This window comes from Acartia tonsa, chromosome 2 (genome assembly GCF_053477335.1).
Source record: "Acartia tonsa isolate MP-2025a chromosome 2, ASM5347733v1, whole genome shotgun sequence".
NCBI classification, from domain to species: domain Eukaryota; kingdom Metazoa; phylum Arthropoda; class Copepoda; order Calanoida; family Acartiidae; genus Acartia; species Acartia tonsa.
In genome coordinates this window covers 45065467-45088517 of record NC_137261.1, presented here as the reverse complement: position 1 = coordinate 45088517, position 23051 = coordinate 45065467, and the positions used below count along the sequence as shown (strand labels likewise).

Here is a 23051-nt window from a genome sequence, read left to right as displayed (position 1 = left end):
AATCTAGGTAATTTCAAACTGGTATTTTAGTTCAGATTATATTGTAGATTTTTTGTCTGGTTTATATAAAGCGCAAATGGTAATTAGACATTAATAAATATGATATCTGGTACAATAAGGCACAATTTTAAAAACGTAGCATAAAATGTAAAGATTAATGTGGAGTTATTGTCCTCGGGTGTCATTTTAATACAATTTTAAGGAGGGGTGGATACACCTCCATATGTGTTTCTTATTACATAAGCAACATACTTAAGATTCAACAAAGCATCCTTTGATTGGTAAATTGACCCCCCTTGGCTGTTTTAAGAGGGTGTAAAAAGGGTGTAGACCATTTTTCCAAACTAAGAAGAATTGTAGTTTCTCTTTTTTAAAATTAAAGGTAAGAAATAGTATTTTATTTCAAAATAAACTAGATTTTTTTTACATTTGTAATCACTTTATTCAATCATATTAAAGTTAGGTATAACTATACTTATACACTTTTATCCAGTTCTTGTTTTAGAAAGGTTGATAAGCTCTTACAGTCAAAACCTGCCACAACTGTTCTACATCTGTGTACTTCTATAAAAATGTAAAAGTGTATTATTTAAATATGGATATAGAATATACGTGGATGTTATGAAAGTGGAAAAATTGTTGTCAATTTTAGTTGCTAACATGTACATCTCTTATTGGTCAATTCGTTCATATAGTAGGAGGCTAGGGGATGGGGTAAAGGGGGTGTATGGGGGGATTGTTATTTTAGTCAGAAACAAGTTTCTTTTTATAAGAATGCATGATAATCTGGTGGAAGATCCAAGTAATAAAAAATCCATTATTATCTAAGATAAGATTTAACATATAACTTCCAATTAATCCTACGACTTATTATCGACATAGAAATTTTTTCAAGTAAAACATGTACAGAAATATTGCATTGCTAGTATTTTTGAATAATTGCAATTTTTTTCTCAAAAAAGTAGTTATCTAAATTTTTATCAACGACATTTACCTTGGCGTTAAACTGAATAATCTTGCTTGTTGAGGTCATGTGAAATCCATTTTCACTAAAAGTTCCCTAAAGATAATATATATTAGAAAATATAAATAAAAGATTTTGTTAGATGTTTAATTTATTAATAATTAATATTTATGTATGGAAAAAGTTCATCTCTCATTCATTTGACCCTTATAGGTTACAATTTTTATTTGAACTTTAGATGTTAGAAGTTAAGGAAATTATTTTAAAATGAAAATGTTTTTGAAAAGGTCACTTGAGATGTAAAATATTAATAATAATTTGTTTCCATAACAATATCTATAAACATTTTAGTTTGGAGAAAAAAAAATAACTCTTATGGTTAAACTGAAAAAGCTGGATTTTTCAGAAAATTTCCTGTATGTTCTGAATCAGCTCCCTACCCATTCAAGAGCAAATTCCCTTGAGCATAAGCAATAAGCTTAATGCAATTAGTTATTATACAAAGTCAAGTCTTGGATATTTAAATCTATATCAACACTGCCTGAATTTAGCTTAAATTTTAGTGCAAGCTAGTTAATGTTTAATAATAGTTAAGACAGCTCATCGCAGATATTAAAATAAAAAATATAAGATTAAAACCAGTTTTCTTACCCCCTAGGAATATTGTCTGCAGTATGGCTTAGAACCGGTTCTTATCCAGCAAATATTAATCGGTTCCGAGACCATACTGAAAAGAAAGTTTTTACCTCAATTGGAAATGCTTGGAGCCAAACAAACAGAGCTAAGGATTCAGATTTAAGCTCTATATCATAAGATTCAACATACTGATCTTTTGTTATCTAAATTATAATATAAAATGATTTCAAACATTGTTTATTTTAAAGTCATGATTTTGTAAAATTTTAAATGCAATAGAATATAAGATAAAAATAACTTATTACTTGAGCTGAAAAACAGGATGAAAGTATTTGTTTCTTAATTTAGAGCTGCAATTACTTTTTCTTATTTTTCTACTCTAACTTTCTATATTTTTGTATTTTCTTAATCTATTTGTTTACCATATTTGAAAGAGAAATGCTGTGTATGACGACATTTGGCTTCTGAATCAACAGAGCGGCATCGTCTCCAGATCCAGTTAAAGAACTATACAAAAAAAACCAGGAAAAATTACATATTGGGAATTTGATATAGATTAATCAATTAGACGCTATCTGTTATAAAGTACAATTTAAACATAAAAGGTAATGGACAATATTAAAAGTTTTAAAAATATGAATTATATTCAAATTTTGATAATTAAACCTATCAACATTCTATAAGTACATACTTTGGAGGATCATGGATTGTGTTCTGAGATATGACTTCAGCAGTATCAGTTCTTATCAAGTTAAACTCAATAAAGCAATACTTCAATCTGAAATAAAATTACCAATTCATAAACAAAAGTTAAACTTTAATATTTGCTGTATATCCTATTATATAAAGTAGTTAGCTTTTTTGTCTGTAGCGAAGGATCTCGCTAAACCGATATGGTTATCAGTAAAGCTTCTTATAGATCATGGCAAGGTTTTAAAACTATTTTGGGGAAGGTTATCTTCACCCTCCAATTAAAAGATGAGTCCCCCCTAAGAAAAATGTTGAATCTCAAATTTAGAATAGGGGGTGGGTGGTGGTCGACTTCTCCCCCTCCCACCTTAAGTGCCCATAATAGAGTCCTATAGGGGCGTAACTGCTAGTACATCCTACAGTACCTGTAGTTATCAGATGTTCCGGCTCTACAGTCCCCAAGTTCCATTAAATCACTGAAAAATATATGATACCTAATCAACAACTTTTTATAAGCATTAATACAAAGTTAGGTTATTATTAACAATTTTTTGTAGAAAAAACAAGGATGACAACATCCATAAAAGCGAAGCACTGAAACGGTAGGACAAACGGACATTAACACTTGTATAGTGTCAGAACTGAATAATAATAATATAAATGTATAAGAGTCAAAGCAAAATTGTAAGTAAATTTGTTAAAAAACTGCTTGATTCAAAATAATGTTTATGGACATACTTACATTTTTAGGACTTGATTCTAGAGTTGCTTCGCTTATTACATTATACTTTGTTGTCCCAGGAATCAATATACCAAAAATCAGATCAATCGGATGATTAGATCACACAAAAATTTGTTGTTAAAAAAGTAAAAGAATCAACATGTTTAAAATGGACGTACGGACATTTTGGTGATGATTATAGAGTTGCTACGATTTCTAAATCGTACCTAACTATTAAAGGAATCATCATACAAAATTTGAAATCGATAGGACAATTTTAACATGCCTAAATTAACGAAAAGAGCTATCCGTTACGGACGGACGTACGGACGGACCGACCCTAATTATAGAAAAGCTTCGCTTTTAAAAATTAATTAAATTATTTTTGAATTTCAGATTTATAAAAACTAACAATTTTATGTAATTATGTTACCTCAAACTCTTTGAATATACAATAAACTCATAGCAGTAATCAACAAGCTGCATTGTCTGAGTATATACCTCAGATAGATCCCATTTCAATATTCTAGGAAAAGATAAAGTAATAAATATAAAATTTAAATTAATATAAAAAGTCTTGACCAGCTGACTCAACAGGGTTTTCAAACCTATCATTAACCTTTTCTTTAATGATCAAGAGATGTATATAAAATTTGCTTTTCAAAATTTAAATAGGAAACTATTGTGGATATTCAACTAACAAAGCTAACAAAGGGGAAAAGTGTGGATATTCAACTACTCTAGAGAAATATGCATGAATACTCAACTACTATTCGGGAAATTTTTGGATACTCAGCTACTATTGAGCCGATAACAAGAAATGATTAATTACTTAATTTTAAGTGATGTTGGCAAATATAATCATTAATTACCTGATTTCTAGATTGAGGGGATAGTTAAGATCAGGATCACAAAGAATGTGGACATTAACTATATTGTTCTCTAATACAGGGGAAACTAGAGTTGGGGCAAATGCATTTTTAGCATAATGGTGGGACATCTTCCAGAAGCCTCCATATTCTAAATAAAATTCGAGTCTAAAAATCTAACTGTATTTCATTAGTTTATACTTGAATCATATTTAATTTTTTTATTTTACTTTTCTTGAGTTATGTAATAGTTATTGACATAAAGTATGCTTTATAGACAAATGCAATCTAAAAATTAATCCCTATCCCTATAATAAAGTATAAGGTTTTCTGACAGTCTGTGTGTGTCTTTACATATCTTCTCAAAGGTCCTGGGAAGTTTTTTTTAACTATTTTGGGGGACGGTACCGCAACCTTTCCAAGAGAAATCGTCCCTAGAAAAAAAATACAATTGAAAGTGTAGGGTAGATTTCCTTCCCTTCCCGCCCTCAAGGGCCCCTAGAGGGAACCCAGTAATAGTGTCGGACTGATTATGACGTAAAATAAAAAATTAGGCAATGAGAGGCCATTATTGACCAATGGTAAAATTTATAGTGGCCTCTCATTGGCTAATTTTTTTTTTTTACGTCATAATCAGTCCGACACTTTTACTGGGTTCCCCTAGAGGGCTCTAGTAGTTATATTACCTAAAGATGACCAAGAAACCCCAGGCCAGATATCATTAAGCTGCCAATACAGGGCTCCCATTGTCATACCTTCACCCTAAAAGAACATTTACAAAAATATGATAACAGTTATGGTCATACACCTACATAACAAATTTGACCCACGATCGTGGCTCAACACGTAGCGCGACCGTGGATGTGATAGGTTCGAATCTCGTCCAGACACTGATTCATAACTAGAGAAGTTAAAAATGTTTCCTATTGCTGCTATGTCATGTGCATGACATAAATATTTAGATTGGGGGAATGCCTTGACCCATAAATAGGCGCAACTCATTACCATGCACAATTAGGACTTCTCAGACAAAGGTCGTGCAAGAAAAGGGTTGATTGTCTGTTGGATGTAACTTAACCTAATATCAACCAGTGGGCGTTAGAGTATTGCATAATATTACAAGTGAATGATGCCCTTGGGTTCTTTATATGATCACTTGAAATCGAAAGAGAATCCCGCCCCAATTAAGTAATAGGTAAATAACAAATTTTGTAAATAAAGTTATTGATAAAAATTTCTAAAAGGTTTTTTTTACGTTTTACCTTTTCATTCATTGTATTCTTTTGCCTCCTATAATGCTCTGTTTGAACTTGAAGACTATAAAGAAAAAAGAATTAGTAAAAGAATTATTTTAAATAAATATGTTTTTGTAATATTTATACTTATAGTTACCTCACTGCTTGGTAGATTTGAGTCAAATAGACCATATAGTCCAATCCTTATACAAACAATTTTATGACTCACTTGTAAAATTATTTTAGTGGATTTTTAGTAGCGAAGTTACTCTATAATTCACTTTGTATGTCCTCCCGTCTATCAGTCAGTCAGTCCGTATCGCTATTGGGGAAATGTGATTTTCTCAGCTAATATTCAGGATTGATGGCAGAATTTTTAAAGAAGTTTCGTCTGTCTGGCAATTATGAAAAACATGAAAATACGTGATAATTTTTGTGATAAAAAAGTTTTTAAATTTTAAAATATATTTGCATTTATCTGATTTATGGATGTTGCCATCCTTGTTTAATGTTTTAATTAATTGAGAAAAAAAATAACCTTCACTGGATTCTAATTTTTCCTCATCCACAAACATATTCAGTTTTATCTACAAATAACATAAACTATAAAGAATATGTATATCTTATATAAAAGTAACAGGATGTCTATTTACGTCTCTGTGTGTCTGTCTGTACTGGAGAATCTCGCTAACCACTGAACTGATTTTCCTTCTCATAGGTCATGAGAAGGTTTATAACTAATTTGGAGGAGGGCACCACCATTGTCTTAACCTCTTTTTGAGGAAGCTTTGTGTTTATCAAGCACAAATTAATTTTGTATCCTATTCCTTATTCCAGCCCACAGAATGTCGTCTTTGAAGAGTGTAAACCTGAGAGCCTTGCCAGAGAAAGTTTGGTGCAGTTTGTTATGATGCTTACTTCTGTTTATATATTGAGAGAATGAACATATGCGGAGACAAAAGTAGGGCCTATCATTGGTCATAGAGCGCGGATTGATGCCACTAGTAAATTGGGGGCTTTACCAATAAACACCTCAGGTACATATGGGTTCCTTTTGTGTGAAATTGTGTGGTATATAAGAAATTAAATAGGTTATTAATCCAAGTTATTTTCTTTTAATACAAAGTACCCAAAGATTCTTTTCTTTGAAACAATCAAGATTCATAAAATTACCCAAAGTTACTTAAACCATAAATGATATTAATCAGGGAGTAAGGGAGGGGACAATGGGCAATTAATTCAATTTAAGAGGGTTCGCAGAAAAGCAATGAAAACCAGATTTATCAAGAAAATTTTACCAAAATTGTAAAGGGATCATGGTAACCTAATTTAGAACAAAATTAGTTCTAAGAAAAAAATCATTTACTTGAAAATTAAGTTATCAACACATCACAATGTAGTAAACATTCTGTAATTAATCACTAGAAAAATCTTGTTTAGAACTACCTCAACCTTTCTGATATATTTATAACTGACCCCTCAATTCAAGCGGTTCTTAGATTATTTAATACATAAATATCACAGTAGAGTTTCTATACATGAAAAGACATTTTCTTGGGAAAAAATATTTGTTAAAACCAGCGATAAATAACAAACTTTTCTGTCTGCATATTCAAAACTAGCTCAGCTAGTTAGCGGGGCATTGATGCGCAAGTCCCCAAAATCAGTAAGAATCTGCTGTATTCGTGCACATTCCCTTTAAGCCAGTCCCCAAAGTCTGAGACTCCTTAAAAATTGAATATTCGATCCATTGTCCCCTCCCTAACTCCCTGGATATTAATACTATAAATATTTAATGTTTCTGATTATTAATTGATTTTGTATTTTCAGGACAGTAGAAATAGACTAAAGTCAATAAATCTATATTTGCACCTGCTGTTGATTGGTCCCAATTCTGGGTGGCTGCCTCAAACTTAAGATCTCTAAAACTTCTTTCGATTTTTGAAGTCATACTTGACCTAAATGCTATATGGTCAAGACAACCATCCTCCCAAGACATATTGCTCCAAGAAAAAAATCAACCCACCCCCCCCCCCCCCCCAACCCTGAAAAAATATATATGTTTGTGATACCTGCCATAAAAGCTGTATATCTCCATCGGGATGATGTTGCCTATATATTAAGATATATAAGTTTTCCTGAATTTTAAAGTTAGGGGGAGATTTGAAATCTGCACTAAATTTTGAGGATTTTTTATAAAATTCGTTTTTTTCTATAATTCTTTATATAAAAGCGGAAATGCAATTTAAGTTAATTAATTTTGGCATCTGTGATTGGTGGATTTAAAAAATCTGCGCTCTGATTGGATGGCGTACATCATTCAACCAATTAGAGCGCAGGTAGTTTAAAATCCACCTATCCTATTGGTCAAAATAAATTAACTTAAAATGCATTTCCGCTTTTAGATAAAGAATTATACAAAAAACGAATTTTATAAAAAAAATCCTTAAAATTTGATGCAGATTTCAAATCTCCCCCTAACATTAAAATTCCGGAAAACTTTTATATCTTACTATATATACAAATTTTAAGAGTAATATAAAAAATTATAGAATAAAGGTTTTAAAATAATCTTTTAAATAAATTTACCTGTGTTTTATCCATTTACTGTTATAGGCCCAATCCTCTTTCTTTTTAAAAATTAATAATATGTTTTTGAAAAAAAAAACTTTTTGGGGGCTTATGTTTGAAATAAATTGCTTGCGAGCATGGCTTCGTAACCGACTAATATCCGTTGGATTAGAACCGGTTCTCAGCCATACCGAAAAACCATGCATAGCATCGAATTACAGACAATTTTACACGAATATTAAAATGAAAATAATTAAATTATCACGCACCAGTTTTGTTTTCCCGGGCATTAGGCCCCTTGAGATTAACAAAACTGTTTGATCTTATAATTTTACATTTTAATATCAACGGAAAGCTGTACAAGAAAGAAATACTTTAAAAATAGAATATTATGACCAATGTATATCGACTAGTCTTTAATTCGATGTATCTATCATGGACATGAAAGTTCTATGAGAGAAATATGATTTGCACATTTATTAGTTAGGTCTGTAACTTCTTGAACGTCTACTCTATAACTTATTTTGTCCTTACGTCCTTAACTTTGTGTTAAATATATATTTTTTGTGTATGATCTTTCTTAAGTCATGCTTGCTACGTATTAATGCCTAACATCTCATAACATAATAATTTTTATTTAATTATACCGTTGAATACTGTTTGAGAATTTCAAAGGCAGAATAAGATTGAAATCCGTATTCCGAAGCAAATCTTGGGGTTGCATAAATACTTGCATCCCAATTATTATCTCTGACATAAAATAAAATGATTACAATTGTTATATCATTACTTGGATGTTGCACCAGATTTTCAATTACTCTTATAAGGTGATGCTTGCAGCTGGATATAACGATATCCCCTGTCGACCACCTTTATCCCATCCCCTCCCATCCTACTGGATGAAGAACTGACTAATAATTGTGGTCCATATTATCAAGCTAAAATGACAACAAATTTTCCCCTGTCAATATATCCACGTATATCTTATATCCTTTATAATTACTCACAATATTGAACTAAAGCTGTTAAAAATTATAAGGTGAAAATAAGGTCATACATAAAGATATAGAGGTGGATGGGAGGCATTGTTATTTTAGCTAGCTGTGAGTATCACTTTGTAGAGTACAAGTTAGTCTAGTGCAACATCCAAGTAATATTATATTGATAAAGCTAGACTACTGAGGATAGATACAGTATGACCCTCGAAAAAGTATTTTTAAGCATCTGCAGCCCTTATTTCTCAATGAATTATTAAAAAATGTATATGTCCTTGTTCTCTATAGATTTCCACATAAGTAGATATAAAAATTTTAATTTTACCTCCATTAACTCCGGAGATTTTTAGAGCTGAAGTTTTGAAAAAGTGACTGAGAAAAAGAATTTTTTTTTGTTTCTCATAAATTTTGGATGGTTATATTATGTTTTTCTGGCAACTGAATAATAATACACAAAGAAAAACAAGTTAACTAATTAATTTATTTTTATTCTACCAAAAAATATCAATTTTATATGGCAAAAAATACTACTGAATAAATTGATTATTTGCAAATTTTAGGTTATTTATTTACCCTTATTTATAAAAAGGATTAATTATGACAGTTGCTCCGCCCCCTTTTCTGACATCTCAATCATTTAATAGGGGGTTAATTAAGTTTTTTAGACTAAAAAATCATTATGTTCTAATTTTATTTTCTTTATAACTTTTTTGTTATTAAAGTTAGGATTATGAAACAAAAACAATTTTCCTGCTATATTCATAAAGATTTATTTGGTTTTTTAATCTAAAACAAATTTGCCTAATAAGTAAGTTTTTCAAAATATCATTAAACTAAAAAGACTAAAAAAATATGTGTAAAAAAATGCTTTTTACTCAAAGCCTAAATTTTTTTATTTCATTTTTGTATAAAGTTTCTGCTAGTAACAAAAATAAAAGGACTTCTACCTTAATTTTGCTAAAAAAGTCGTTTCATGTTAAAAGTTACTTTTTCCTCAGTCACTTTTTCAAAACTTTAGCTCTAAAAATCTCCGGTGTTAATGGAGGTAAAAAAAATATTTTTATATCTACTTATGTGGAAATCTATAGAGAACAAGGACATATACATTTTTTAATAATTCATTGAGAAATAAAGGCTGCAGATGCTTAAAAATACTTTTTCGAGGGTCATACTGTATAAGAAAATAATTTGACTCCAATTCTTTTATATATATACCTTCAGATAAAGCTCATGTGATTAAAGTGTAGGTTAGAATGGATCATGGCAGGGAGATAGTTTATTACACTAGTCCCCAAAGTTTTATAATTACAGTTTCTTATTCGTGGACTTGACAACTTTAGGCAATTTTGCTAAACTAAGTATAGCGTCCAAACAATTCAACCACTAATAGTAATATACAGAGTTGGAAAATTTTTATATCATCATTGGAAATTTACATCAATTTATCGGCTATTGTCTTATCCCTTTTATGCCCGGGATCAAAGAAGTGATACAAATCCAAAACATTTCATTATAATTTCAGGTTCTTACCTGTAATTATAATAATGTATGTCTCCACTAAATACGCTATAAGGGTCGTGTGATACACATTCTGTAATTATAAAAGTAAAAAAATGTTCATAAGTAGATAATTGAAGGAAGCCTGCAGGAAATACACCGCTCTAACTGCTGAAAGACTGCCACAAGTAGAACAAATATTTCCAAATAAAATGAAATTTGAATCCTCCAGCTTCAATAACAAAAAAAGTTAGAAACATCTCTAAATGACATTTTAAGGGGGTTGAAAATCATTAAATATTTCACAGTATTCTTATCATAAATTTCAAATTTAGATTACACCAACTAGAAGTTTTAGAAGCTTGCTTTGTACACAAAGTTTGAATGCCAGTAACTGATTACATTTTTACAATTAAAACATCCCTTCTCACCTCTTAATAGTCAAAATTTCTCAAAATAATACAGTAATCCTGGAAGCAGAATAAGTATACTTATATTTTTACTAGAGGCTTCAAATTTGGCCTACCAGTGGCAATCTTTCAGTAGTTAGAGAAGTGTATTTCCTGAAGGCTTCCTTTAATGGGTAATACTTTTGTCCAGTAAACATTGCAATGTATGATATGATTGTTTTATTTATTTCCAAATATATGTACATTTTAATTAACTTTAACCTGACTCGTCTTCAACTACTCCATTAGAAGGGCTAGATAAAAGAAAAGGTCTGGAAGGATCTTGTTCTTTTACAACTTTGGATACTGTATCTACATACAGTCTAAAGAAAAGAGAATTTATTCAAAATATTTTTTTATACTGAGTACAAGACCTTGAGTTGCATTAACTCTAAAAGGAAGATATATAAAAATGAAAAGCAATTGATTAATACTAGTTATTTCTCGTATCGTATTATAAACGGCTTTCCGCGGATATAGAATGTACAATTATAAGATCAAAACTAGTTTTAATCTCATAATTGTACATTCTATATCCGCGGAAAGCCGTTTATAATACGATGCGAGAAATAACTATTATTGTATTAATTATATATTTATTTGTATGTTGGCATACCTATTTATGATTGTATGCATACCTATTCTGGAGAAAGGTTTTCTAATTGTGTACATGGGCAATAGTTCTTTCACTGGCTTTGAAATACCAACATGCACTCTTTAAGCTGTCGTTACTCTTTTATTAATGAACTAGCTGCTACGCCCCTAGCATCTATCTAGCATCTATAAAAAAAAAAAAATATCCTAAAACCATCCCAGGACTCATTCGGAGATTCCCTGTAAAGGAGAACCATATCGGTTTAGCGGTAAGTAAGATCCTTCGCTACAGACAGAAACGCTTATTACTTTATATAACAGGATAGGCGTTTTGCAGAACTGAAAACTATTATATTTTATTACCTTTTGTAATCGTCAACATAGACAGCAAAATTTGAGTCCGTCCCATACCAATTTGTTCTAAACTCAATTATGTTATTTCAAATAATATTAACCTTAACTATTAAATATTTCTTAAGTAAAAAAATAGATATTTTCTTTTTATTCAAGGATAAAACATCAATTAGGGATCGTTATTTTAGCCAGATACAAGTTTTACTAAATTAGATTACATGATAATCTGGTGTAAGATCCAAGTAATGATAAATCTATTTTACTGACACACCCTAAATAAGTGAAACCTTGTATATGCCAATGAGATTCACATAAACATTGTTGTATATAGACAATAAAAGTATAGATGTATAACCCAGACAACTACCTGGTTCAAGTGGTGGGGACCTTTTTCGTCTGCAAGCACATTGCTTTCTGCTCTTTTGTAGCGAATTTGCTGATTTAATAATTAAAAGTGGGCGCAGGGCCCCCACCCCGCCGACAGAGTTACATATAGCTCATGCCTCTCTACATAGCCATATGTCACAGGTAAAAACTGATGATGATATAGCTAAGCACATTCAGCTTACCTAAGAGCAGCCTCGTTTTCATTGTTGGCTGCCCACAAAGCTATAGAGGGATGTTTTTTCAGCCTTCTTACTTGATCATATACCTCTGCACTGAAATATTTGTAGTTCTAAAATGAGCAATGAGCATAGTAGATCTAAATAAACAATCAATAAATTTAATGCAGTGATTGAATAATCCGGCCATAATATCGATCAGAATGTGTACAAAGTTTGGTTTAAAAGGGTTTTACATTTTATTAAATTATAAAAAGTCATTTATGAATTGTTGAACTTATGAAGATAAAGCTAGTTTTTGAGAGATTATATCGTAATCTTTTTTTTATTTGAATGAATCATATGTGAGTACATATAAACAAAAATCTTTTCTCTTGTTGAAATTCATTTTAAGTTTGTATGTATTATTGTGCCTAACAGCTTTTAAAATCTATTGTTTTTAATGAAAGTTGCGTCTAAAATCAACCTGTTGAAATTGCTAATAGTTACGGCACATTATTTAGTTCTTAGACATACCAAGAATAATGGATATAGGATATACGTGGATATGTTGATAGGGGAAAATCTAGCTTGCTGATATGGACCTTATTTATTGGTCTTTCGTTCATCAAGTAGGAAGAGAGAGTATGGGGTAAATGGATTGGATGGGGTTATAGTTATTTTATCCAACTGTGAATATTACTGTCTTAGAGTACATGAAAATCTAGTGCAACATCCAAGTAATAATATATGGATTCCGATAATGCAGTTGATTGTGTAAAACAAGGATAACATTTATGTTCTTGACGTAACAATATTACCTAACTGTTTGAAGGAATGGTTCATTTGCAGGATACATGCTACATGCAAACATAAAGTCCTGGACATTAAAAAACAATTAGCAAAAAAAAAGTAAATTAGCCAAACAATGGTAAAAATTAATCATTTCCAGCAGGTAATGTCAATAGATAGCTGAAAATGATCATTCGTTAGAGCTCAATTAATGAATCTCGTAATAGATTAAAATTGCAATTAGAGTAAAACACTAGAGGGGTAAGGAGTTAAACAGCCCTATGTCCCCTATCCCAAGGACCTTGTGGCGAATCTCAATTGGGTCTTTGAAAATCAACCAATAGTGCCGAGAATATTAACATAGCCAAGTAGCAGAAAACAATTTGCTAGAAGACAAAAAAAACTCCTTGGAAAAGGGGGGCAGGCAATTATCTGTATATACATCTGTGCTTTATATCTATTGTCTGACAGTCAGATGGATTACAGCCGTGCTATAGGGAAGCTTCGCTTCTGGAAACAGCTAGTTCATTGAACAAATAGATTAAGATATTCGATATAATTATAAATGTTGCTTTCATTAATTACATTTTGTACAATAAGAAAATACTGTAAAACATCTTCTAACAAATCATCACCTGCCAAATCAAAATTCCTAGTTTGTCCGCTAGCTCATAAAACTGGTCTGATTCATAAATACCACCTCCCCACACTCGTAGCATGTTCATATTGGCTTCCTTAAAAAATATAATCAATTATAGCTGTATATACATTGACAATTTACTTGGACTTAGTTCTAGCGGCCATTATACAAATGAGATTTAATTAATTATCTATCAAGGTTTGGTGATTTTCTATTATTAATAATCAAAAAATTCTCTCTTATTCTTTATCTTATTTTTGATCAATAATCATCTGCTATATAAGTCACTAGCGGCTACGCTCCTAGAAGCCTCTAGTGGCACTTTAGATGTTTTTATATGTTAAAGTCTCTACGTTACTTCTTTATTTTACGATAATTCTCTTTATGTTACGTTGAAGTCTCCCATATATTTTTAAAAATTTAGATTTTTTGTCATTTCTCTTGGGAGGGTGGTTGTACCCTCCCCCAAAATAGTTATAACCCTTCCCAGAACCCATGAGAATCTACCCTGTTAAGGAGAACCTGATCGGTTTAGCGGTTAGCGAGATCCTTCGGTACAGACACATAGACAAACAAACATCCTGTTACTTTAGTATAAGGATTTTGTACGTTTTACCATCCATGATTTATTTGTGCTTTGTTACCTAGGATATTGTGATCTTTGTGAATTTTACAAATTAAATCAATAACAGACAAAAAGCGAATAGTAAACCAAAATCTTTAATGAGGCAAATATAATTATTTAACAAGTAAACCTTAATTAAACATGCACACTCACAGAGTATGGTGTTTGCAGCTCTGTAGAAAACGCTGTAAATGTTTGAAAGTTACTTATCGCATCGTGTTATAGACAGCTTTCCGAGAATATTAAAATCTAAACAGATAATAAGATTAAAACCAGTTTTGTTAAACCCCCAAGGGACCACTGGCCTGGGCTAACAAAACTAATATTGATTTTACGATTTTTCTTTTAATATTCATAGGAAGTTGTCTCAATGCATGATTTTTTTCAGTTTGGCACGAAACCGGTTCTAGTCCAGCGGAAAATAATCGGTTTCATAGCCATACTGGAAAAGTATTACCTTAGCAGAGTATAGCAAATCTTCCAAATATTCCTGTGTAACTTTTTCAGGTAGAACATGGGCAGGTATCCAGTTGGATCCCTGCAATAAATAAAAGGTGCAATTGTTTGTACTTTTCAGGTAAGCTTTAGGAATATCCTTTGGTGGTTTTAAGCTATTTTTCTTACGTTCCCTGCCTTCGTATGGGCGAATAAACTAGTATTTCATATAGAAAGATAGGAAAAGTGGGATGAAGAAGAAAATAATTGAATTGAAATAAAACTAATATTCATTCAAAACGCGGCTGACATGACTTACCTTCATGAACATTGAAACTCCATTGACAACAAAGTAGAAACTTTTTCCTGTAAAATAACATCCATAAAAATTTAAACTTGATTGTAGTTCATTGAATACGACTTACAGAAGCTTCTCCGTTTGGAACAAACCCTCTACAGTAGTGTAAATGATAGTGTTCCTGCTGGCCGTCATAAGGTGTAGGGTTCGAGTGTGGTCCACACCGCGCCATACTAGAGACGTTAAAATGGTATTTACTACTGCAATGTCAAGCACGTGACACTAATAGTGATAGTTTGGGGGGAGGAACCTTGGCACACTACCAGACAAAGATCGAGCATCAAAGTGTTAGTTGTCTGTTCCTTAACCTAATTTTCTTGGGTGTTGGAGTATCGCATCCCATTACACGTTGGAAAGTTTGGCGGCTTGAGGTACAAATCTTGGGTAATACCTTTATCCAAGTTTTCCTCAACCAGCTTTATGTCTCTGAAACCCAAAGATTGTTTCAATCTTTTCTGTAAAAAAACATTATTTTTTCATTTGTGTTTAATCGGATCAGTAATATTTGTCATAAAATCACTTCACATAAATTCATTTTACATAAAGGTACATTTCACATAAGGTACTTTTGATATAAAGTTACATTTGACATTAAGGTACATTTGACATAAAGGTATAGTGCCATAAAAACATTTCACATAAAGGGACAGTTGACACAAAAGCTTTTAACATAAAGCTATTTAAAACTTTTTATGTGAAATGTACCTTCATGTGAAATTTTTTTATGTGAAATGTATCTTTATGTGAAACGTTTTTATGTGAAATGTACCTTTATGTAAAATGTACCTTTATGTGAAGTGTACCTTCATGTCAAATGTACCTTTATGTCAGACGTACCGTTATGTCAAATGTACCTTTATGTCAAATGCACGTTTATGTAAAGTGTACATTTATGTGAAGTATACCTATATGTCAAATGTACCTTTATGGCAAGTGTATCTTTATGACAAATGTACCTTTATGTCAAGTGTTTTTATGTCAAATGTAACTTTATGTAAAGTGATTTTATGTCAAATTTTTCATGTGAAATGAATTTATATCAAATGATTTTATGTTAAATATTACTGATTCGTCCATTCTTCTGTTATTCAAGAATAGCTAAGGTCATGAACTATGAATCTTTTAGGTAAATGTTGTTCAGATATTTTGACTTTAGACACAATAAGTTTTAACAATTTACATGGACAGCTATTTTTAACTATTTTAAGCTTTTAAGCTATTTTAAGGGGGGGGGGGAATAGTTTTTTTTAGCCCGCTGCATATTTCACTTTATATTCGAGAACATAAAAATCTGGTTTAAGATCCAATTAATAATTTATCCATTATTACATACAACCTGAAAAAAGCTAATCCTTATAATTTTATGAAAGTTCAAAAATGGGAAGTAGCTATGAACATTCAACTTACATTTGATGCTAACACAGAAACATTAACATCATGAAGTTTTTGTTCTCCATAACCATTTGGCCACCATATATTGCTGTCATTTACAGATATTTCAAATGGATCCATAGTCACTGTGAAAAATTCACCTAAATTTTTAAAACATTATTTTTTTGAATATATGTAAGGAATAACCGGGACATAGGAATGGGACAAAAACAATTAATTTTATATTAGAGTTCTTACACAATAGGCTTCAAAACCAGATTTGTCTAAAAAATATGCACAATTTAATTAGGGCAATCTTTAATAAATTCATACATTCAGAAATAAGTAAGAGGTCAGAGAACAATAACTAGCATTAGGTTACTGTCTTACAGTTAATGCAGTCAATAGTCTGTAATTGTATTAATTTAGAACTCTTCAAAGTGATACCTTTTCTTTTTAGATAGGGGTAGAACCAAAGAGAGAGAGAAGAATGGGATGTTTATCACACTAGACCCCAAAGTTTTAAAATGAACATTTTCTTATTCGTTAGCTAAAAACTTTAGGGACTTTATTGAATTTTGATTCATTAAGTTATGTGTTCAAACATTTCAACTACTAATTTTCAGGAAGGAAGGGAGGGGACAATGGATCGAATATTCAATATTTTAGGGTCTAAAACCTTAGGGTACCAGCTTAAAGTGTTCATGAAGGATTTAGGCCGAATTTGTGGACTTTGGGTACTGGCACACAATTGCCGCGTAATTTGTTATAAATCTAGCAGACAAAAATATAAAAAAAACAATTAACACAATTTCTAGCATACAAAACATTTATATTGTATAAAATTATTTCGGCTTGTTCTAACATATATTTTTTCCCAAGAAAATTTCATTTCATGTCTAAGAACCCTTTGTGTTATCTTGAATTTTGGTGGAAGTTAATAATATAGGAGAAGGGATGAAGAAGTTCTAAGAGCGATTTTTCTAGTGATTAATTACAAAATGTTTACTTCATTGCATTGTGATGTATTGATAAGCTAATTTATTAGAAGATGCTTTTTTTCTTAGAACTCTTTCTCATTTTGAGTTTTCTAATTTAGATAACCATCACCACTTTACAATTTTCTTCAAATTTTCTGGATATATCTGGTTTTCATAGCCTTTCGGCGAAAACTCTTAAATAGAATTGATTGCCCATTGTCCTTTCCCTTCCTCCCTGACTAATTTTAATCTACAGAGGGGTAATTTTGTGTGCATTGGGCATGTACCTAATTTTATTGTCCATTGTCTTATCCCTTTAGATTCCTGGGTAGAACAAAAGGTATTATTAGAACAGTTAATTATATTACAGTAGAGTTTCTGTTTTATCTTACTCTACCCATGCTTTGAGAAAAAAAGTATTGAATAATAGAGTAGCTGTGGTAAAAAAATAATAATTTACTTACTATTAGGAGGAATGGTAACATTTTTCCTTAGTACAGATTTTTCTTCAACAAAAAACGACACTTGGACAGTAAGTGTTCCTAAAATATTCATATTGAAAGATTTATTATTTAATATTAGGGTCAGTCCATCCGTAATGCAATTACAGAAAGCTCTGATAGTAAATTAGGTATATCAGAATCGTCCTATTGAATTTAAATTTTGGATGATAATTAATATCTTATGTTGACTTTTTAACTATTAACCAAAAAAATTTATAAGATGAAGTTATTCTTTTATAATATTTTTTTATAAAGATTATTGAGAGCCATTGAATAGGTGAAGTATCTGTATAAATGAGTCGAAAAATTTAGGTACGTCAAAATTATTTGACCAAATGTAAAATAACCTGAAAAATCTGGAACAGTCTTGAGTCCAATTCGAAAAACAATTTCAAATGTATTTGTCTTTTCTTGGTCATTTCTATCAATCAATTTAGTTTCCCAATCAACATCTAGTATTCTGAAAAGATGTGACTGTTTTGTCAATAGCCATTAGAGGATGGCAGCGGGTAGGTCAGAAAAATAGCCTAAACCCACCCCTAGACATTTATAAAGCTGCAATGAAAAAGTACAACCCATTCAGGCCAGCAATTTCTGAGATCTATACTACTTAATATAGGATACCAAAGATATAGTCAAATACAGGCCTAATATTATAAAATTTGCATTAATGGGACAATTTCTATTTTACTACAATCTATATATAGTACAAGGTAGAAAATTTTCTGTCTATTCGTCCATCGGAATTTCAGTCTATGAACGCCAGAAAAATTTGTGAAATATTTGTTTAAAGTTATTTATAGCATCGTATAATAGACAGCTCTCAGTGGATATTAAAATGAAAAGTTATAAGATTAAAACCAGTATTGTTAGCCATTAATTAAAATAAATGAATAAAACACAAAAAACTAGATTTCACCTGGTCTTATCATTTACAGAGTACCCAAAGTAGTAAGCAGGTTTCCAAATTCCAACAGATGGAGCTGCAGGTCCCCAATCCCAGGAAAAAGATGATTGCATTTTCCGAATGTGATTAGCATGGCAAAATCCCTTAATAATTACTTCTGTGTTAATGTTTTACCTTAGGCTATGTTATGGTCATATTGGGTACAGGATGACCCTGCAGGGTTAGAGCACTGCCAGTATAAGCCATATAGGAATTGGTTTGAAACTATTCCCTCCCCCTTATTTAATTATCTAAAATAATAGGTTGGGTTCTGTGCTCATCCAAAACTTTTAGGGAAAGCACTGTTTTAATTAGCAACAAGATAAAATGAAAATAACCTTAAAAATACCAGGTACACAATCTGGCGGAACCATATGGTCTTTACTCTGTTCACCAAACATATCTCTGGCATAGTTAACTGGGGATGTAAATATTACAGCAATTTCATATTCTCCTGAAAATAAAATTCATATTCTTTTCGTCAAATGATTTTGTTTTATTTTTATATTTTAAAAAATCTTACCATTATTTTGTGCTGGTATATTGGTCAGGTCTAAAATATATTTTCTAAACATGTTATCTGTTGTGGCAATGAGATGATTGTTAACAAGTATGCTAGCAGCAGTATCAAGTCCCTTAAAACAAAATGTCAATTATTTTACAAATTAATATTTTGTGGTGTATCAAAGTTAGGTAAGACTAACTTTATTGAGTATTTTAAAAAATAACATCTCTATAAAATAATTTTCTAATATTTAAAAAAATCGGCATTCAATAAATCCAATACAGAGTAATACAAATTTTTCTTAAAAACAAATTCTTCATTAGAATAATAAAGATATTTTCTTTTCTAATATGGTTTTAACTACATTTAATTTCCGCTGAATTAAAATCAGTCATGGTTGATCCTACTCAACTTTGTTTTGAGTCCCTTCAAGATAGGCAAGGTTTGTTTTTCTCTTCATGAAAACTGAGGTAAATTCAAAATCTAAACTTAACACCTGAAATTCCAATTCTCTAAACTTCATATCAAATGCAGATTTTGGAAAAATGGTAGTTCTAAAAAGAAAAAGTATTACGTATTTTTTTTGGGTATGATTTTTATGTGTCAAAATCTGAAGTTTCATATTTTCAATGGATTTTAAATATGTATACTTCCAATAATATTTCTAGGTTTTAGTTACATTCTTTAATAGATTATTTATCTCAAAGGACAAGAATGGCAACATCCATGAAAGCAAAGCACTTATAGAGTGTCAGAACTGAAGCAATAATAGAGTTGCTAACCTTTCTGAATTGTACCTAACTACTACAGGATTCGCCATATTAAATTTGAAATCAATAGGACAATTCAGAAATGCTTGAATTAACGATGATAATTATCTGTTACGGACAGACAGACTGACGACCGACCATATTTATAGAAAAGCTTCACTTTTAAAAATTAGTAAAATTAATTTATATTTGTTTACTTGTAGACCCAATCAATTTCAGCTACCCATCTAAGGTCTACATCATTGAACCTAAAATATAATGTTATACGTATACAGATGATAAGCTAAGTTTTTAAACAATTAGATTATGACAATAATTTTCTCTATCATCTTAAAATACAACAATTGATCAAATATTTATGAAAGGGCAGCATAATTGGATTTTAAACATACCCATCATATAAGTTTCCAATAAGGCCAGCATTTTCTAAATCAGTATAGATACCTCCAGGAGAAGTTACCTTCAGAATACAATTATAAATCAGATTAGAATTATTTTTTTCTAACTACAACTTTAATGAATTATTGTAACATGTATGGAAAAACGTTTAACCTGAATTGAAATATTTCTTAAGCCTTTCAAATCAGATAAATGCCATTGATTCAATTCTATTGGTTCCCAACAAATAACTAAAACAATAATCTTTAGTCAAGGACGTTCAAGTTTTTTTAAGAATGTATTTATTTTTTAGAAGAAAAATAAGGAAAAGCACAAAAAACATATTTTATTTAAATCAGTATATTTTTATTTTATTTTAGGCCACACTAAGGATTTTTCTTTTCGGCTATGAGCATGAGCAAGCAACGAGTGTTTAGGAACGTAATTTTGATTTTCTTATTCTAAAGTTATTAAGGAGTATTTTTTTATTTCTTTTTTTGAATTAAAAAGTATTAGAATGTAACTAATTATGTTATTATCTTTTTAGTTGTTCTACTGTCTTTTATGGATTAAATAAATCAATTACTGCTGCAAGAGACTTCATCTCATTCCTGGCCAAAGCATTTCTACTTTGACGTCTGTATATAGTTTAAAACACTTCTGATCAGGGGACAGCCGTGACATAAATATCATGAACGCTAGGACGTGCAAGCTTTTTTTTATTTGGAAGCAGGGGGTGGGGTAATCACCCCTTTACCCCCTGGACGTCCATGTCTTTAGTATAATGTTTAGTATAAGAAAACATGAAATAATGTTATACACTGTTAAAAATAATTTTTTTATTTAGTATCAATTGATACTCTGGAGAGTATTGGAACCGTAAGTACGCTACAACTATATAATTAATATATAACACTATGTAATACTATATAACACAATAATTATTACTATACAGAACCCATACATTTTTTTAGTATCGATTGATACGCTCTAGAATACTGGAAAATACGGTACAGAAATGTTTATTAAAATAGTACTATTTGATAGACTCTAGTGTACTGGAAAATACACTGTAGAAATGTTTTTTAATTTAGTACTATTTCATACGCTGTAGCGTATCAGACAATACGCAAGAGAATGGTTTATTAAAATAGTATCTATTCATACGTTCTAGGGTACGAATCCGTACTGTAAAGAATAATTGAAACAGACACCATTGGTGCATACCTCTCATGGAAGTGTTTCTGCTTGGTCGTTTTAGACAAAGATGAAATGTTACTATTTATGCTCAGATTTATAGTTTTGATTTTTGTAATTATGACTGACCATAGTTTTTATTTTTAAGGATCATGTTTAGTCCTAAACATCTTTAAAGTCATTTTTTTTACTAAATTTGCATTTAAATTAATGTTTTATTGCTCTGCTTGGTATGTTTGTTGATATAACAAAATGTATATGTACATATAATAATCATATATTATAAACTGATCTTTCATCCAAAGTAAAACAGTTTCATACTCTACAGAGTATCAAAAATTATGATAGAGGATATCAAAAATTGCAAAGGAGAGTATTAAAAACTTACTTCTACCGTATTGAATATTATTCCAAAGAGCGTATTGGATAATACTATACAGACAAATACATTATTTAGTACTACATGTTACTCCATAGAACACTAAGTATTGCTCAATACAGTATTGGAATCTTCCTTGTATTGTAATAAGGTTTTTTTCCTATAACGTACGGATTGATACTATACATTAATGTGAAGAATATATAGTATTATCTGATGCTAAAAAAAAAATATTTTTAACAGTGTATGTATGAAATGTATATATAAATGTATTATATAGTTTTGAATTACAATATTATATTTTAACACTTCTAGGTTTTAGCGAAATTCATACCTTTTATATTTATAATTTTTGTTGTTGATGATAATATTAGATTTTGTCTTTTAAAATTTCACACCTGAATCAGCTAGAAGAATAAGTAGTAGCTTCTTTATCAAAAAATACATTTTTATCTCTAATCTAAATATTTCCTTTTAAAGAAATACTTAGATGACATTCATATATCAGATGTCTAAGAGTCTAAGAAACAAATCTAACTAAAATTAAATGTTATCTGCTTTATCAGCTGTGTAAGATAAGCAAGATACAGATTATTTTTCAATAGTTTAAACAACAAAGGTTAAAATTGATAACAAAAACATACATTATACATATTTTGTAAACATAACACAAGAACTAATTTATGGGTCAATTGTAAGTTTAAAATTGGTTTTGTTAAAGTTTTTATAAATTCATAAGAATAAATTTTCTTAGAACATTAATATGAAACTTGGAGTAAACAAAATAATCCAACAATAAAAACCTTATTCCAAAATAATGCGAGGTTTTGGCAAAGACGACATATTTTACTTAAAAGTCTTACGTGGCATTTCTGATAGTTTGTTTGCGCACCGATGTTGTTTTCTTCCTGTTTGGCCTGGCTTGTAAGTGCGTTTGTGTGGGTGTGTGTGTATGTGTGTGTGTGTGTGTGGTGTGTTGCATTAGCTTGTCGCAGGGATCACAATGTCGTGTTTTTTACACGACTTTTGCCTAAAAGTCGTGTATTTCACTTTGG

The 23051-nt window shown here is 30.6% G+C and overlaps 1 protein-coding gene across 1 annotated transcript; it reads right to left on the bottom strand.

Moving 5' to 3' along the window:
- Positions 1 to 388: 388 nt before the first annotated feature.
- beta-Man (beta-mannosidase) lies at positions 389 to 22611 on the bottom strand. The gene is made up of 35 exons (XM_080151040.1): positions 22395 to 22611; positions 20595 to 20671; positions 20435 to 20502; positions 20240 to 20290; positions 19769 to 19826; positions 19291 to 19402; positions 19106 to 19221; positions 18741 to 18871; positions 18169 to 18281; positions 17783 to 17860; positions 16375 to 16499; positions 15359 to 15422; positions 14929 to 14975; positions 14632 to 14712; positions 13545 to 13643; positions 12939 to 12997; positions 12145 to 12234; positions 11585 to 11641; positions 10850 to 10950; positions 10212 to 10272; positions 8334 to 8436; positions 7705 to 7745; positions 7188 to 7227; positions 5654 to 5702; positions 5273 to 5318; positions 5143 to 5197; positions 4567 to 4642; positions 3884 to 4031; positions 3445 to 3537; positions 2716 to 2766; positions 2292 to 2378; positions 2023 to 2107; positions 1711 to 1803; positions 995 to 1060; positions 389 to 564 (listed from the first exon to the last, which is right to left on the bottom strand). The coding sequence occupies exons 1-35, from the start codon at positions 22441 to 22443 to the stop codon at positions 502 to 504; spliced, it is 2733 nt and encodes a 910-aa protein (XP_080007166.1). The 5' UTR covers positions 22444 to 22611; the 3' UTR covers positions 389 to 501.
- Positions 22612 to 23051: the final 440 nt, after the last annotated feature.

What these genes read in the sequence shown, in the direction of transcription:
- beta-Man (XM_080151040.1), bottom strand. Translation starts at nt 22,443, where the DNA reads ATGTATTTTTTGATAAAGAAGCTACTACTTATTCTTCTAGCTGATTCA. An exon ending in TGTTACCATTCCTCCTAATA is followed by an intron (nt 16,500 to 17,782) that starts GTAAGTAAATTA and finishes TTAAAAATTTAG; the next exon opens with GTGAATTTTTCACAGTGACT. An exon ending in TTCTCAAACAGTATTCAACG is followed by an intron (nt 7,746 to 8,333) that starts GTATAATTAAAT and finishes ATTTTTAAAAAG; the next exon opens with AAAGAGGATTGGGCCTATAA.